This window comes from Arvicanthis niloticus, chromosome 20, assembly GCF_011762505.2.
Source record: "Arvicanthis niloticus isolate mArvNil1 chromosome 20, mArvNil1.pat.X, whole genome shotgun sequence".
NCBI lineage: Eukaryota > Metazoa > Chordata > Mammalia > Rodentia > Muridae > Arvicanthis > Arvicanthis niloticus.
In genome coordinates, this window is record NC_047677.1 from 15,684,670 (window position 1) to 15,703,408 (window position 18,739).

An 18,739-nucleotide genomic window follows, 5' to 3' on the forward strand; every position below is an offset into this window, starting at 1 on the left:
TTCACAAGATGCCACTAGGTGGGGAGACTGGAAAAGCTCAGACGACCTCTTTCCGTAGGTATTCTTACTGTTGTGCACGCTAATGAACACATCTCAAAAGTTTAATTTTACCTGGGCAGTGGTGGCACATTCCTTTAATCCCAGCAACTCTCGAGACAAAGGCAGGTGGATCTGAGTTGGAGGCCAGCTTGGTTTATAGAGTCAGTTCCAGGATAGCCAGGGCTAGCTAGACAGAAAAACCCTGTCTCAAAAAAGAAGAAGAAGAAGAAGAAGAAGAAGAAGAAGAAGAAGAAGAAGAAGAAGAAGAAGAAGAAGAAGAAGAAGAAGAAGAAGAAGAGGGGGAGGGGGAGGGGGAGGGGGAGGGGGAGGGGGAGGGGGAGGGGGAGGGGGAGGGGGAGGGGGAGGGGGAGGGGGAGGGGGAGGGGGAGGGGGAGGGGGAGGGGGAGGGGAGGGGGAGGGGGAGGGGGAGGGGGAGGGGGAGGGGGAGGGGGAGGAGGGGGAGGAGGAAAAGAAAAAAATACCCAAAAATTAAATTTAAAACAAGTGTTTTCTAAAAGGTATATTTGAAACAAACATAGCTGAAGAAGGTTATAGGCCAGGCATAGTGTCACTTGCCTTTAACCCCATCACTCTGGAGCGGAGGCAGGAGAGTCTCTGTGAGGCCAAGGCCAGCCTGGTCTACGAAGTGAGTTCCACTCCAGCCAGGGCTACATAGTACAATCCTGCCTCAAAATGTTGGGGTCGGATGAACAGGGAAGGAAACAGTTTTGTAGTTGTGTGGCATCAGTTCAGGTAAAGGAGTTTTTGGTTCCACCACAGGCCGAAAAGGGAGACTAAGTGTGGAAATGCTCATTTGTTTTGAACAAAGTCTCCTGTTAGACGAGCTAGCTGGGGATTTCTCGTTCCCTTGTCTTAGACTCTCAAGTGCTGTTAGGACCACAGGTGCTCAGTCCTACGCCTACCTAGAACCTTGGGGTTACAAGTGTGCAGTCCTATGCCTACCTAGTACCTTGGGTTTGGGGTAATAATCATAGTACTGGGAAATCATTGAAGTCCTGGGTTCAATCCCCAGCACCATAGAACTGAGCACTCTGGAGGTGGAGGCAGAAGGATCAAATTCACGGTCATGTTTCACTGCATCGCTCGTTCAATACTACTACTACGACTACTACTACTACAATCAATATGAATCCCAAAGTGGCTGTTTTTGAATGTGTTGGCTTGTACCTGTAACCCCAACACTCAGGGGAATGAATCCAGAGGATTGCCGAGAGTTCGATGCCAGCTTAGGCTACATGATAAAACCCTGTCAAAACACATATACACATACATATATACATACACACATATACATTATGCACACACATACATACATAGATACACACATATACAAACATGCATATACATACATACATGCATATACACATACATTATAATATATACACAGACAGACATATACATACATATTATGCAAACAAATACATATATACACACATACATACATGTACATACATATACATACACACATACACACATATACACATACATACATAATATATACACAGACAGACGTATACATACATATTATGCAAATACATATATACACATACACATACACATACACATACATACATATACACACATATGCATACACACATACATACATAATATAAACCCATACATAACATACATAGATAATATATATACACATACATATGCATACATGCATGCATACACACATACATACATTATATATACACATACATATACATGCATACATACATTATATATACATGCATATACATGCATGCATACATAGATACACACATACATACACACATACATTATGTATATATGCATACACATGCATGCATACATACCTAATATACATACATACCTAATATATATACATGCATATACATACATGCACACACACACACACACACACACACTTACACATGAATATGGATGTTTCTGTAGATGGTGGGCAGTGAATCCCAGCAGAGTCTGCCACAGGAGTACTGTTTGTCTCCTCCCTGCCTTTATCTCCTTGTCTTTAGAGCAATCTCGTCCTCCCAGCCACAAGATGGCAGGAGAAGATCAGAATTTCAAGCACAGACTCTGCTCCTGAGGAATCCTATCAGTTCCTTGGTACCTAGTTAGAAAAGTTCTTTCCTTTCCTTTCCTTTCCTTTCCTTTCCTTTCCTTTCCTTTCCTTTCCTTTCTTTTTTCTTTCCTTCTTCCTTCTTTCCTCCCTCCCTCCCTTCCTTTCTCTAGCTTTCTTGGTACAGCCGTCAGAGGCGCAGGCTGAAGCAAGCAGACGCTGCACAGTGTGATCATGAAAGCTGCCAGCAAGCACTGTGATTCTGTATTCCTCTCCCACTCTGCCCACAAAGTCCGGACCCTGTCATGGTCAGCCTCACCGTGATAAATCCAGCAAGACTGAGCCCAGCAGATAGAAGTGTTTCTAGAAAAGGGACTTCATGTGCCATGCTGGTTGACCCTGCCTTCTACCACACATGCAGGTGTCCTGGATTCTTACTAGCAATAGACCTTGGGATGAGTGCCAACCATGTTTGCAATCCCAGTGTCATTCCTAGTACAGTAATCCAGTGTTTCCAGCTGGGTTACAAACACTCAGGCAAAGTGGCAGGTGCCAGTCAATTAAAATACCTATTTCCCCATGAGGGACATTGGAACCCAGGAAGTGTGGCTGAGATCTGAGCAGTTTCCACCAAGCCTGGCCCTCTCTGTCTCTCCGTGTCAGCTGGAAACAAGGCAGGGCTGACCTGGAAGGTTATGGGTGCATGGAAGAAGCACTCATCTGAGGGAACCTTCACAGAACTATGTGAAAATGATGGGCTCCTTCGTCCTGGTGCAGTGGCAAGAATTTACTCCTTCTGAGTATGTCTGAGTGTCTCTATCAGGACAGGCTAAGGGTCTTGTTTTAGAGGTGACTCATTGGACTAGAAGTTGCTAAGAGGCCAGTAAGCTGTGTGTGTGTGTGGGGGGGGTCATCCTCCCAAACACACTTGTATTGTGGTTTCTTGGTGTCTTGAGCTACGCAACTGTATGTTTGGGCAATTCTTGAGCCTTCCTCAGAGGTCTTTCTGTTCCCTTCTGCCCCTCCCAGTGCTTCCTGGGTGGTGGCCAGGAGGTAGAAAACCAAAGGAGTTAGGCTTACCAGGACAGACACTAGAGAAAAGGAAGTTGAGTGCTCAACTGGGGGTTACAGTGCCCCAGGGACAGCTTCGGTGCTCTCTCAGGTGGAGCACAAAAGCCTCAATAGCCGTCTGGGCCTTGTCTGTGAGTGAGGCTTCTGGAATGGTTATCTTGAGCAAGCCTGGTGGTTTACAAGAAAAGGACTTGGGAATGAAAGTGGAGACATGGCACTGGTATAATGCTTTGGAACACGCAAGGCATGTTTTGAAGGCTGCAATCAAATGCAGACACCAGCTGCTGCCTGACAGCACAGCCTGGTGGCCCCTGCTGTGTGGCTGAACGCACACAGAGATAACCCCTATGTTGGACATTTTGCGAAGACCCAGGGGGCAGTGGCACTTGTCAGCAGCAAGGGTAGGGAACACACAGCTAAGGGGTTAATGATGGTCCACAGTGATACCCAGAGAGAGACAGATGCCAAGCAGCATCTCAGGATGCTTCCAACAAGGATGGAGGCGGCCGGCCAGCGGCACTGACTGTGAGGATAATAGACGTAGTTGTACAGCAGACTGACCCACCCTAGGTAATTGCAGGGCAAATACTTGCTGAGGCCTCCCCTAGTGGACCCCACTTCACCTCCCAAGATGGTTCTGAAGTTTGATGCTTTCAGGAAAAAAAAAAAAAAAAAAAAAAAAACCCAACCGGGAGACTAATTCATCCCTGGGGAGAGTAACTATGCAATCTTTTAAAAGTTATGCAAGATTGGGAAGAGGTGGAACTGGAAATAAAGCCCAGAGGACTTACTAGGGTGTGCCCTTCCCCCAGCCATGAGCAGGCCTGAGAGACCTTGCTTACCACAACAGACCAAGTGACAGCATCTAGGTGGAGTTACCCACCTTAGCTGCACAGAACACAGAAGCAGAACTGCCCCTGGGCTTGCCTTGAGACATCTCCGGCCGTGATCTAGAACGGACTATGGATTATCCCACCCATCTTCGGGTGAAACCAGGAGGGGTTGTGGGTTGGGTCTTCCCCTTTAAATTGAGAGCTGAACATTAAAGCTTGGAGCCTTGATCAGAGAACTTTGTCTTGGCCTCATCTCTTCTCGCCCTCCATCCCCTTTCATTCCCAGCCCCCCTTTCAGGTGAACCCAGTTGACTTGTGGCCGCAGGTGGCTACACTGGGGAACTTCATAAAGCACGTCTGCTTCAAAGAGGGGATTCTGCCAGGTGTGGTGGTACATGCCTCTAATCTTAGAATGTGGTGAGCTGAAGCAGGCGATATCAAGTTGAAGCCAGCCTGGGCTATATAGAGAGACCCTGTCTCCAAAAATCAAAATACATAAAGAAAGAGTAAGTAAGGGTCTTTTCTTGTCTGGCTCATTCTTTTTGGTGACAGTGGGTACACTTCAGTTAAGGGGCACAAAAGGTAGTACCTGTATCTGCTAAGGTGGAATTCCTTGCTAGCAGGACGTGTTGGCCGGTTTTCCTTAGCTTTGTTTCTAATGAAAAGGGACTAAGGAGTGTAAGAACGCAAAGACTTGGGGCTGGAGAGATGGCTCAGTGGTTAAGAGCACTAGCTGCTCTTCCAGAGGTCCTGAGGTCAATTCCCAGCATCACATGGTGGCTCACAACCATCTGTAATGGGTTCTGATATTCTCTTCTGGCCTGTACATGCAGATAGAACACACTCATATAAAATAAATAAGCCTTAAGCCGGGCAGAGACGACAGGCAGAGATGACGGGCAGAGATGACGGGCAGAGACGGGCAGATTCTCAGAATTCGTGGCCAGCCTGGTCTACAGGGCTGGGCTACACAGAGAAACCCTGTTTCTGAAGGGGGGTGGGGGAACCCGCAAAGACTTGACAGTCAGATAGAGAAACTGCCCTTTGGGATTTTTTTCCAAGTCTTTTTACACATATGAGGACCCGTTTTGGTGTTAAAGGATGCCCAGTGCTCCAACAACATTGTCATTTTACTTTATATCCACCGAGAAAGGGAAATAATCCATAGTTATAAACGTAACGGTGTCTAAATGCATCCATGGGTGAGCGCGATGTTTTCTCAGGTGATGCCGGAGTTCAGTTCAGCTTTCCTGATGGCTCCCCTAAACCCTGAGGGAGAGCGCTAGCACATCTGTAAGAAGTCCACAGCGACAGGTCTCTTCCTCCTCCTCTTCCCCCACCCTCTCACAGCCTCCCACGCTGCTTGGCAATAGCACCACAGGAGGTAATTGTGATCCTTAGGGTAAGGTCTTGGCCTTGAAGCTTCTCCTCCCCATAGCTACTGTCTCTGGAAGCTCAGTAACTTCCAGAGGGGGGTGAGGGCGGGGACAGTGGGAGGGAGGGAAGATTACAGACCATAATCAGCTATGCAGCTGGACAGACAGTGGCTGCCTTGAGTCGCCAGACTGGGCGAAACTGAGAGATGAGCCCATCCTATCTTCAGACTTAAATCTTTTCTGATTTGACTTTGTTTACTTATTTATTTTTATGTGCACGGGTACTTAGCCTGCATGCCTGTCTGTATACCACACGCATGCAGTGCTCGTGGAGGCCAGAAGAGGGCGATAGATCCCCTGGGTTGTACAGCTCCACCCCTGCACCCCCTAAACCCAGAGGGAAGCTCACCTGTAGTCAGACCTAGGTCTTGCCAGCCTAGTGAGGGCAAGGCTGTGAGCAGCTCAGTGCCCCAGCCGCCTTCAGAATCCCCAGCCCCCACTCACTTGAGAAATCTGAGCCTCAGGCAGAAGCAGTCAAAGGGAGGAACCTGTATTGGTTATCCTTGCAGAGGTATAACTGTAATACCTGGCCAAAGTGTTTGGTTGACAGCTTCATTTTCAAGCCCACCATGGCGGGTAGGCAGGAAGTCCTGCAGAACAGTGTCAAAGGCGGCCATTCATTTAAGCAGACCAGGCCATAGAGGTCAAGACCAGAACCCATGGTTGAACTCTAATTGTGGAAGGCCCACCCCTAGTGACCCGCTTCTGTCAGCTAGGCCTCAGTTCCCCTGGCGGGGGGGACAAATACTCAAGGCATGAGCTTGAGGGGACATTTCAGAGTCAATCATGTATCAGATCACATTTTCTATGTTAGGCTATGTCAGAGTCAGTCATTCCAGCATGACAGAAAACATACTTGATCCTTCCACCTAGAATTCTGCCCTGTTACCCTGTACACCTTAGAAAGAACAAACCAGCATCCCTCTCTGACTACCCAGTCCAGCCAGTGGCCAGAGTTCGTGTAGTGGGGAGGAGGGATAGTCTGTTTCCCTTGGCCCCAGGAGAGGCATCAGCTGTAGGAGGATCCCCAGGCCAATCACAGATGGTACAGATGTGCAAGAAACCCCACAGGGCACTAGGACCTTTAGCAGAATCCAGAGCTGGACCCTGGTAAAGAAGAGGAGATCTTCTCAGAGAGCACCCCCAGTACACTGGGAAAGTAACACAGACAGGTCACTTCACAGGAGTGCTGGCTGGACACAAGCCAGGCTGTCCAGCAGCCGAGGATTTTAAAAGAGTAGAAGCCACACTGAATTCTGCTAACCCAATTGTAACATTTTTCTCCGCTCTTTGCAGGGAGGCATACTCAGCATCTTATCATGGCCATGCTCACGTTAGGCACTGGCAAAGGGCTCGTACAAGTAATGTAACTTTCTAAGGCTCCCATCCATGAGGTGCTGACTTGATAAAAGGTCATAGGTTGCTTTTGATGGCATCTCAGGACAATTTCTGTGCCTGGTGACATCACGGGGTGGGAGAGCCCAGTGGTCAGCATTCCCTCCTTTCTTCTCATAGTTACTCTGCATCTGCTGTGTGTGTGCGCCATACGAAGACAATCACACACTGTTCCGGACTGCACAGAGCTTCCAGTCTTCGGGACAGTAGCAACCATGGCTCTTACAAGGAGACCTCAAGTTCCTGACCAGAAATAGCTAAAGCACGGAAGACTCAGCGAGTACCTAGGAGCTTGATAATGATGGCTGAAGAAACAGAGGTGCTCAGTCCCAGATCCCAGGGCTGGAGCCCCTGGTCTATTCCACCCCGTCCCCCTCCCCAAAGAAACGGGGTAGCACAGCCCTAGATCCCAGGGCCTGAGCCTTTAGTGCAGCCTTCGCCTTCTGTAGAGGAGGAAATTGTGACTCGGGTGTGTAGCAGGTGAGCTGAGAGAGAAGTGAGCGCCCAGCAGATGTTCTGGGCCAGAATTCTTCCCCGGCAGTGAGGCCCAGCCTCAACAGACGCTCTTTTGAAAAGAGATTGAGACCACCATTGGCTTCAAGTAAGCCCAGTGACAGAGTCCCCTCTCTCTGAAAGAGAGGCAAACAAAACAGCTGGTTGAAGCAGGAAGTCTTTGGGAGGAACACTTTGTGATGAGAAGTGTGGTGGCTGAGGTAAAGCAGGATGCATACGAGGCCAGAGCCATGGTCCCCAGCAAGGGGGCTCACTGGGCCACAGGTGACATTCCAACCCGGCCAGAGAATGATGAGGGGGACAGAAGGCGGGATGTAGCTGTGTGGTGACAAGAGAATGTGGTCCATCCAAATGGTTGGCCAGACCTTCAGTTTCTTGGTTATGACACGAGAGCCTTATATCCTCTTCAGGGATATTGGACTTCGCCGAGACTACAGATGCTTCTTCACAGGCTGTTTCTGGGCAGGTGCTAAATATACAATAGTTAAGTATGAATTGTTGTAACCCATTGTTACTAAACGAAGAAAATACAAAAGTGAAGTAACCTAATTTTGTGCAGTGTGTGTGTGTGTGTTTATGGTATGTGATATGTGTGTGTGTGATGTATGTGGTATGTTTATGATGCATATGTGTCCACACATGCATGTATTTGTGGGTGGTTTTTTTTTTTTTTTTTTTTTTTTTGGTTTTTCGAGACAGGGTTTCTCTGTATAGCCCGGGCTGTCCTGGAACTCACTCTGTAGACCAGGCTGGCCTCGAACTCAGAAATCCGCCTGCCTCTGCCTCCCAAGTGCTGGGATTAAAGGCGTGCGCCACCACCGCCTGGCATGCATGTATTTGTGATGTTTGTAGTTTGTGTGATGTGTGTTTATGATATATTTGTGATGTGTATGGTGTGGTGTGTATGTGTATGTGTTTGTAACATGTGTGTTTGTGACGTGTATGATGTGTGTGTTTGGGATATGTGTTTGTGATGTGTGTGGTGTGTATGTGATGTATGTTTGTGATGTGTGGTATGTGTGTGATGTGTTTGTGATGTATGTGGTGTGTATATGATGTGTGTTTGTGCTGTGTGGTATATATATATATATGTGTGTGTGTGTGTGTGTGTGTGATGTGTGTGGTGTGTGTGTATGTATGTATGTGATATGTGTGGTGTATGTGTGTGATATGTGTGGAGAGACAACTTGGTGGAGCTGGTTCTGTCCTTTCACCTCTACATGAGTCCCAAGGAACCAGTCAAGTGGCCAGGCTTTGCAGAGGTGCCTGACAGAGCCCTTCGCCCAGGCCCCACCTCTCCTAGACCCCGCCTCCCACAGGCCCCGCCTCCCACAGGCCCCGCCTCCCACAGGCCCCGCCTCCCACAGGCCCCCCCTTGGGAGTTTTCTTTGTGATAGTAAGCAGCACATCAGCATAACCTGGAAACAGTTCTGTAACTTTCTATATGTGTGTTGTATTTCTTCATAACAGGCAGGGAAAGGATACTGATGAAGACAAGAGGGCCTGCCTCAAATGGAAAAACGGGTAAAAGGAATATATTAAAAACAGCTTTACCTCTTTGTTTTATGTTGGGTAAGTCGTGACATAAAGCTAATGAACTTGTCTTCTATTTAAAACAGTCTCCTTAGGAGAGGACACTGTGGAGTTTAGAAGGCATTTCCGGAGTCTGCCCTGACTCAAGTAAAAACAGTGATAGAAATGGAGACTTGATCACTGGAATATAGAAGTACAGGCGTGACCGGGAGGCAGGCCTAACTGAGCACCTAGGAAGAGCTGTGTTAATTCCTTAGTGAAGGGAGTGAGTGCTGGTCTAATTGTTTATTTGGGGAGTGATCATTTTAGAAGAACAACTTACTGATAATATCAATTTATAGGGTAGGAAGCCAAAGTGGGGAGGGGACCTCCTTCACCGCAGACCTCGGGGTCCTTCCAAATCCAGCCTGCATGTAGCAGTTAAAGGAGTTGGGTGTTGTCAGTAACGCAGGGTTGTCCGCTGCCGGATGACACTGGTTTCCAAGCCTGTCACCTGGGTTCCTTCTGCTGCTGTCCACTGAGAAAGGTCGGCTGTGGGGGCCTCAGGTCTCTCCTTTCCAAAATCCATGTCATGTGGGAGCTTCTGTTAGAGTCGTCATGACAACCCACTCCCTCTTCCGTGATGTATTTTTGTGGTCAACAAGTTAAGAAATTAAAAGACCCAACTCGTCTTTCTATGGTTGATGAAATTCCTACAGTCTAAGGGCTTTCTGAGAGAAAGGGGGGCGGGGCACAGCAGGGCCTGTATCTGGGAGTTTGCAATCCAAACGGTCAGTCCCTAACCAGGCTGAGGGCCCCAGGAGAGCATCCATTTATGCAACTGTTCACTTGGCTTCATTGTTTATTTAAAATATAGACTTAAAAAGTCATCTCAAACAGAACACAGCCTCCCAATTATAGAGTTGAGCAGTGAGATTCTACAGGGACTCCGGGTGCTGTGTGCACAGATGGGAATGACGTCACGTCATGTGATGGCAGTGATGACCCGCCTCTTCCCACTCCTGTGCCAAGGTTTGCCATCACACAGCATGGACTTTGCCTCGATAGCCTGACAATTTTAAAAGACTCCGGCTTTTAAAAGGAACTTGTTTGTTTGTTTGTTTTTCGAGACAGGGTTTCTTTGTGTAGTCCTGGCTGTCCTGTAACTCTCTCTGTAGACCAGGCTGACCTTGAACTCAGAGATCTGCCTGCCTCTGCCTCCCAAGTGCTGGGATTAAAGGCATTTCATAAACACCCCCAGTTTGGAGGTCTTCCTCTTCACATAGTTCTCACTTGGTGACTGTCCCCCACGTCAGTGATGACCCGGCTCTTCCCACTCCTGTGCCAGGGTTTGCCATCACACAAGCATGGGCTTTGTCTCGATAGCCTGACAATTTTAAACAGACATTAACATCAGACATAAAGACTCGGCCAAGCTTCAGTTTCCCTCCGTCATTTTCCTGTTTTACAGGCTTACCCCATCTCCAGGTGGAGGGCCAACAATCAGATTTAATGACCTTTCAGCCTCAAATCACACCCCACGGGCTTTAGAGGATTCCAGAAAACTTGACATTAGTGCCCACAACAAATTGCATCAGAGAGACACACCATATCCTGAAGAGCAACGGATACATCCATATATGGTCTTGAAATACGTAGCACATAAGGTAGTTGTGGTTGATTCCAATGCTGGTCATGTGAGTAGATCACCTGACAGGTGGATGAGGAAGACAGGAACTCATCGCTCACTCAGGGTTTCTCAAGATAAGAATGCAACAGAAGGACAGTTTACCACAAAGCCTACCGCCCGCTGGGCCAGCCCTGAAGCATCACATAGATGCTGAGGTCACACCTTCCCAGCTCCTGCTTGATAATAAAGTTCTGACATTTCTATTTCCCAGATGTAAATATAGACTCCGGCTTTTAAAAGGAACTTGTCCATTCAAACTACAGCACATGAACTGCATGAACTGCAAAGTACCGACACCAGTCACAACAGAACGTCATGTATGCCAAGGGCGGGGTAAATGAACACGCGGAGACCAGCGAAGACGCACAATTGAGATGGACTGGAGGCCTGACAGTGTAGGTGCCACAGTCATCAGATCTTCCAATAGTTCCAGAGCTGTAAATCTGTATTTCAGGTAAACCTCGCTTCTTTAAAATGCTGGCAACACTATTAGAAAACATGGCAAAGCAGGCACGTGGGGCCAGAGCTGCAGACAACCCACAGCCCTGGGCTGGCTGTGGAAGGGCTATGGACCTGTGGCTCCTCTGGCTCCGGCTCCCTTGGTCAAGGCCAAGTGGCTGGAGTGCAGCTCCTCTTCCCTGCAGCAGAGGTGGCAGGGAAACAAAGCAAGGCTGAGAGGCACACACCTGTTGTCTGCTCTGACAGACTTTGAACCTGAGGCTGAGGCTGTCACTATGTGACCTGAGACAAAGTCCTAGAGAATGAGAGGGAACCGTCTCCGCCCTGGGCAGGTTGTTCTGAGAGAACAGGTTCATGAATGGGCCCGCCTCCTCCGATGGAATCAGGTAAATGCCCTGTCTTCCTCCTTGGAAGGAGCCAGTCAGGACAGTGAGTGAACACAGGAGCATGTGACACAGGAGCTTGTGACACAGGAGCATGTGACACAGGAACATGTGACAGAGTGTTTCCTGTGTCAGGGTCTACAGCATACCTGCCTTTGATTTGCCTGGCAAATGTTGAAGAAAACCTTCAAAGCCACCTTGTCCTCAGAGCATGTGTGTGTGTGTATGTGTGTACATATGGGACATATATTTATATGGGGCACACGCCTTTTATGATGGGCATGTACAGGTTAGAGGACAATGTGTGGAAATCAGCTTGCTTTCTTTTTGTTATTGGTTTGTTTGTTTATTTATTTATTGTTTGAGACAGGGTTTCTCTGTGTAGCCCTGGCTGTCCTGGAACTCACTCTATAGACCAGACTGGTCGTGAACGCAAAGTGATCCACCTGCCTCTGCCTCCTGAATGCAGGGATGAAAGTTGTGCACCATCAGAACTGGCTCCGTGTTTTCTTTTCTTTCATCATGTGGTCTAAGGGACCAAAGGCCATCAGACTTGGCGGAAATCATGGTTCCAGGCTGAACCATCTCCCTACCCCATCTTCATGTATAACACCTCTTTGGTACAGTAATTCTAACCCCAATGCTTTTGATTTATAACACCACTTGACCCAATCTGGGACTGGGACTTCAGAGCTAAAACCTCTCCAAAGTCAAGAGCTGGTAAATGAAGAAAGTTGGCTGTGTTCAAGAGCTTGGACTTTAATCTTCTTATCACTGAGTGCTCCTAACGTCACAGCAGAACTGGGCCCCACTTAGCATCCTCTCAATTTTGCCAATGGTGTCAGGGCTCCCGGTTCTCTTAGATCCATGTTTATCTTCCAAATGAGCTACAGGCAGACACTGTTAGAAGGTTCCGGGGGCTGTTATCAGGTCATGCCTGTGACAGCAAATGAGAAGCAAGAGAGGAGAAGGCACAGGTTCTCTCGGGGAGCAAAATCCGCCCGGAATGACATCCCACAGGACACTCACTGTGAGTGTTGCTACACAATGTTTAACAAAGACATCCCACTAAGACCGCTTTGCTGAGAGAACAGAGGGCAGGATGGGGAGCAGCCATAGGCCTTCATGCTGGGGCTCTCTCCTTCTTAGCTGGTTCACATATTTGTTGAGAAAACACAGAAGCCAACTCAGAAGAAAAGGAAACACTTTCTGGTGTGCAGCGCGCTCTGCACCAAAAATTTAGACTGTGGGGTGGGAGTGGAGCACCACGGCCTGCCTACAGGGAGGATTGTGCTTTGAGTGAGCACCAGTCTGTCTACAGGGAGGACTATACTTTGAGTAAGCACCAGAGTGTGTCTACAAGGAGAACTGTCCTTTGAGTGAGCACCACAGCCTATCTACAGGGAGGACTGTGTTTTGACTGAGCACCACAGCCGACCTATAGAGAGGACTGGGTTAAGTTTACCACAGTGGCTCCTAAGGAGGCTGGGCCTGCATCTCTTCCCAGCCCCATCACAGCTCAGTGTTCAAATGCTTTTATTTATCTTACTCGGGTTAAAGTTTTAAAGCATTCTTTTTTTTTTTTTTAATATGTGAATTTACAGAAAAATGAATAACCATCACCTTACATCATTCAAAGAAAAAAAATACAAAGCATTGTCAGTAAGAGGTAGGGAAAGTTTTGATGATTTTTAAAAACCTTAGCTGGGCATAGTGCCAATTATCTGTCATCTCTACTCAGGAGGTAAGAGGATCAGAAATTCAAGGCTGACTTTAGCTACGTTGTGAGTTCAAGGCCACCCAGTCTTAACAGCAAAAACAGAATAAGTCTACCTTAAATATAATGCTGGCATTCGACTGGGCCAACGCTCACTATATGCCCTTTAGGTGAAAACAAAGGTCGTGGGAAGAAATGGTACAGTGATGAGGCGTAAGGTACAGTGTGTGTGTCACTGTGCCACAGCTTTCCCCATGGGAACTAAGGTCAGGGATAAATCCCCTGGATTAAACACATACATCTGACAGTTAACATTATATACATGTCCTTGGTTTGTCTTGCATTGATTTTAAACTCCAGAAATATTTTATATATTTCTGTGGCACCAATTATGACTGTCAGTCTTTGAGATATGTGGCATCGAGTGCCTGGTCAGGGTCAGAATGCTCTCAATGAATCCACAAACTCTATTCTAAAGTCCCAATTTTCTGCATGCCCGTAGAATATGCACTCTGTAAATGAACAGTCAACACGTTTACAGTAAAAATCGAATGGTTCAGAGCCGAGCCAGTGTTATCACATTATTTTTACATTTGCAGGACTGTACTCTAATGGGTCGAACTGCTTAGACGTACAGATGCATGGATTTCTTTCATAGCATATTTTATTTTATTTTTTTGTTGTTGTTTTAAAACAGTGAGTGAACTCTTTGGCTTTTCCGTTGCACGGTGCAAAGCTGCAAAGCGTCGGTGAGCTTGCCTTCTGGATCTGAGCACAGAGCCCAACACCAACTCCGGGTAATAAACCCTAACCTTTCCGCACAAATCTCCACCCATTTGGTGCATAGGCATTCGAAGCTCAATTTGCGATCCCACATCACCATCTACACTGCCAGGCTGTAAATCAAAATCAAGTTCCTGGCTTCTTAGTGGAGCAGACACGGAAGGACAGGGGCGGGTCCCCAAGGTAGCATAGCAACCCTAGAAGGCAGAATTCCTTTCCTCAGCTCCCTTTTCCAAAGACAGGCCAAGGTGACGGAAATGTAAATGTGGAAATGTATTTATTCATAAATGGGCCGAGCCATGCAGCCCGAAAACCTGTATCTAAGGACTGGGGCTATCTGGAGCAAAAGCACAGACCACGCAGGGTGTTAAGTGTCCACCTAGTGGCCCGTGTGTGTGCACCGGTGTGTACCTAAGGCTGGTGCTTTGTTCTGGTGAAGCAGGGGCCCGAAGAGCACGAGCACGCACAGGCGGCAGCGTCTTTCGGCCGGCGCCCCGCGATCTCCGCAGCTGCTTAGGCAGCGCGAGAATCTCGCCGTCCAGATGCGTGGTCCGAGCCTCTGGGCTACGCGGGAAGCGCGTTACGGGCCAGCCGGGCTGCCTCGCTAACAGCGCCGGGGGAAGGCCGCGGCAGCGCGGGCCTCACCGCGTCCCTCCGCCGACGCGGGCGGCCCCACGCGCCAGGCGCTCCGCGAGCGCCACATTCCATTTCGAAAATAACACACACGTGTGCTGGTAAACAAGCGCGCCAGCCGCCGGCGCTGCGCGTCCTGGGCGAGTCCGTGCGACGCGCCCCCTCCTCCCGCACGTGCCGCCAGGCTCCGCCCACGGGCTTTTGCGCAGCCAGGCTCCGCCCCAGCCCACCAGGCCCCGCCCCTGCCCACAGGCTCCGCCCGTCCCGTCTCTCCAGGGCCCTGGGGTCCTAGCGCCCGCCGCGCTGGCAGGCGGGCCTCGCCGAGCTTCTGCAAGTTTCTTGCCCCGATGGAGCGTGCGGCCCAGGTCCGCTCCCTCCCTCTTCCCCTCCTCCCCGCTCAGTCCTCCTCTAGTCCTCCCGCCGTCTGCGCGCCGAGGGTTGCCTCTCGGAGCGCCTTCGCTCTCCCTCCTCTCTGTCCTTCCAATTTTACTCGATTGTTTATTATTTGCTGGGGGCGGGGGCCAAGGGGAGAGAGGGGCGTCCGGAGCCCAGAGACTCGCGGCGGCGGCCAGTCAGCGCGCGGCGTGGCTTGACGAGGAAGCCGCGCAGCGAATGGCGACGCGGCGCAGGGCTCCGGGGTCACGCGCGTGTAGAGACAATGACATCATCTGTTTGTACGCGTCGAACTAGCTTGGTGCAGGGGCGGGGCGTCACGTCACTTGAGTGACGGGTCGCACGTAAAGCCTGGAGGCCGGAGTTCCGGGGTGGGCGGCCTCGTCTAGGCTGGTTGTTTTGGGGCATCGGGTTGTCGCGGAGCCCAGACTTTCTAGCTGCAATGACTGAGAGGGTTTTGTTTTCAAGATCCATATGAATCAGGATGGGGAGATTTTTGGTCTGCATGTCGCGTGTGGCGCAGGAAAGCACACACGCGCGGCCCGGAGGCACGGATCGTGGGATAGGGGATTGTGAAGGTCCTATTCCAAGTCGGAAGACTCGAAAAAGTCAAGCACGTAGTCAGCTGCCTTATCATCAGAAAACGGTTGCCCGCTTCCAGTTAGGTATCTGCTGCTCCTGCGTTTAGGACTGGGTCGCACTGAACATTTCTTCCTGAGTGGCACTTTTTCGGGTTTGCCTTCCGATTCGTGAAAAGCGAAGCACGACTGTCGCTGGGCGTCCCAGGTGAGGGTCCAGGACACACACGGCTGTCTTCGCAGGCCAGTGTTTCCACGCCAAGGTAACCCTGGTCATCAGCCACGGGCGTCTTATCTCGGTGTTACCTGGTGTCAGGTTCGAACGAGGAACCCGATACTGGGGCGGGCTCCAACCCCACGCACCCACGGGCAGGCCAGGGACCCGCGAGCCAAAGGCAGGGCCCGAAGCAGAGAGGGCGCGCGGCGGCGCAGTGGTGTGCTCTGACTTGGCGTCCCGGGCCAGCGTGGCCGCCGGGATTCCCGAGAGAGTGGCGGAGCCCGGCGCGGAGGGCTGCGGGAGCCGGCCGAGTCCCGTCCCGCCGGCGCGCGCGCGCCCGCCCGCCCCCCACTCCCGCAGCCCCGCGCAGGCGCGAGTGCGCACACACACGCGCACTCCCACACGCACGCACAGCAGCACTCCCCGGCCCCCGCCCCTGCCCTCCCCCTGGGCGGGGACCCGCCCCGCCGTCAGCCTAGGTTGAGGCTCCCTGCGAGTGTCTATAACTTTGTGCTGCTGCCGCGGCCGCCCTGCTCGTGGAAGGGAGGAGGAGGAATGTGGAAGGCGGCGGCGCAGCCCAGGCTGACAGGCGGTTCCTCCGGCGGGCTGCGGCGGCGGCCCGAGCGTCCCCTCGTCGCGGTGCCCTGGGCTCGCGCGGCAGCGTCCGCCCTCCCGCCTTGTCCCTGAAGGGAAAGAGCCGAGGTAGGCGCCGGAGCTGTGCAGCGGGGCGGCCGCCTTCCCAGTGACTCCGGATCTGTTTCCGAGCTGGGCCAGGCGCTTCCCCTTCCCTCCCCGTGACTCGGTGTGCTCCCCCCCCCTTCTCTCCCGCTAGTGTCTTTAAAGGACTTGAGGGAAGGGGGGAACTGTCAAGATGGCAGCAGCGGGAGCAAGGAGGTGATGAACGTGCTGGTCCGGGTTTTCTTGCAGTCCGAGAGATTTGGCGCTTCCCGACCTGTTGGAAGATTTATGTTCCCACTTGCTTCCTCCTTCCCGTTTCTGACCTGGAAGGGGGCGGAGGGCTCCACGTCCCCAAGAAAATACACCTCAGGTTTTCTGAGCAGCGGGTCCTGCGGGGTCGGCCCTCTCTTCTCTCGTTGGAAGTGACCCTGGCAGGTCTGCACCCAGACCCCACGCTCGCCCTGCTGGTCCGCGGGTGGAGAGGCGAAGACGGGAGTTGCCTGAGCCAGCCCTAGGGGCCCACTCGTCTGGGAGGGGTGTGCGGGGGGGCATCGCAGGGCCCGGGAGCGGGAGAAGAGCCCGGGACTCTGCCGACTTGGGCTGCGCCTCCGTGGGCGGCACTTGAGCGGGCCAGAGCCAAACATAAACAAACGCACGCACGCGCGCCCTCCGACCGCGGCCGTGCTGCTGGGGTCCGGAGGCCGCCCACTCTTACAGGCGCGGCCACCCATCCCCCGGGGCGCCCCTCCCCCTCCGCCCCGCCACCTAGTCCGGGAGGGGACCTGCCGTTCTGGCGACGGCAGCGGGGGAGGGGGCTGCCCCGCTCGCGGCCGTCGATTCGCTCGCGTCTCCGGGGCGGCCCGGCCAGGGGGCGGCGTCTGCTGCGCCAGGTTCGCGGGACGCACGTCCCCAGGTCTATCCGTTCTAGGTGGCGGCCGCGGCCGCGCGCGACGAGTCTCCGCGGACTAGGCTCCAGCACGGGATAACCAACTCTCTGTTCGCGCTTCCCTAGGTAGCTGGCGCTCGAGCCTTCGCGGCGCCCCGTCCCTCCCCCGCCGCACCCAGCCCCGGCGCGAGAGGAGAGAGCAAGAGCCCAAGCCGCTGGCGGCGGGCAGGCGGCGAAGATGGCAGAGGCACCAGCCTCCCCGGTCCCGCTCTCTCCGCTCGAAGTGGAGCTGGACCCAGAGTTCGAGCCACAGAGTCGGCCACGCTCCTGTACGTGGCCCCTGCAGAGGCCGGAGCTGCAGGCGAGCCCGGCCAAGCCCTCGGGGGAGACGGCCGCAGACTCCATGATCCCCGAGGAGGACGACGATGAAGACGACGAGGACGGCGGCGGCCGAGCCAGCTCGGCCATGGTGATCGGTGGCGGCGTGAGCAGCTCGCTGGGCTCCGGGCTGCTCCTCGAGGATTCGGCCAGGCTGCTGGCTCCGGGAGGGCAGGACCTCGGGTCGGGGCCAGCGTCCGCCGCAGGCGCGCTGAGTGGGGGCACGCAGACGCAGCTGCAGCCTCAGCAGCCACTAGCACCGCCGCAGCCCGGGGCGGCTGGGGGCTCTGGGCAACCGAGGAAATGCTCCTCGCGGCGGAATGCCTGGGGGAACCTGTCCTATGCCGACCTGATCACCCGCGCCATCGAGAGCTCCCCGGACAAACGGCTCACTCTGTCCCAGATCTACGAGTGGATGGTGCGCTGTGTGCCCTACTTCAAGGATAAGGGCGACAGCAACAGCTCTGCGGGCTGGAAGGTGCGTACCTATCAGGGGTTGGCGGCCGGACCTGCCAGGCCTGCGCAGCGCCAAGCGAGTATTGAAGCTGTCGGTTTGCCGACGCCCCGAGAGGGTTGACAGGAGCTTCGGTCCTGAGGCTTTGGGGAGGGGGATTCTTTTCATTCCTAGAGGAGGGAAGCCTGGGGATGGCCTCTGAGTAGGAAGGGAGGGTCCCAGGCAAGCCTTGGGCATGCCCAGGCGAGGAGACTGTGGGCAAGGGACACTAACGAGGAAGGACCAAGACATTTGTACGTGCTGGATTACCCCGACTGCCCGGAGGAGGTAGCTCCGCGGCCAACTTTGGAATACAGGGGGTGGAAGTAGGCTGCACCGAGGACAGTGTGGGTGGAGGGAAGGCGTGTGTGGGGGAGTGTTTGGGACAGCATTCAAGTCAGTGGCAGGAGCATGATACTAGCAAACTGAGTGAGGATCTTTGGATCCAACTTGTGCTTGTGGGTGTTGACACCAACAGGCAAATCGATCCCATTAGAAAAAGCAATGATTGCAGACTGTTCCCTGGCCGGCTCTCACGCCTTTCCTCACACACCTTTACCCTTTAGAGACATCACTCCAGCAAGCCT

At 52.2% G+C, this 18,739-nt stretch overlaps 1 protein-coding gene across 2 annotated transcripts in view; it reads left to right on the top strand.

Moving 5' to 3' along the window:
* The first annotated feature begins 16,178 nt into the window (after positions 1-16,178).
* Foxo3 (forkhead box O3) overlaps positions 16,179-18,739 on the top strand; it is a 94,683-nt gene continuing 92,122 nt past the window's right edge. The window contains exons 1-2 of one of the 2 annotated variants that reach the window (XM_076916561.1): positions 16,179-16,419; positions 17,408-18,137. In XM_076916561.1, the coding sequence (XP_076772676.1) occupies positions 17,520-18,137 (618 nt within the window). In that variant the 5' untranslated portion in view covers positions 16,179-16,419; positions 17,408-17,519. The remainder of the gene's footprint in view (positions 16,420-17,407; positions 18,138-18,739) is intronic. The other variant, XM_034524079.2, reaches the window with a different exon arrangement.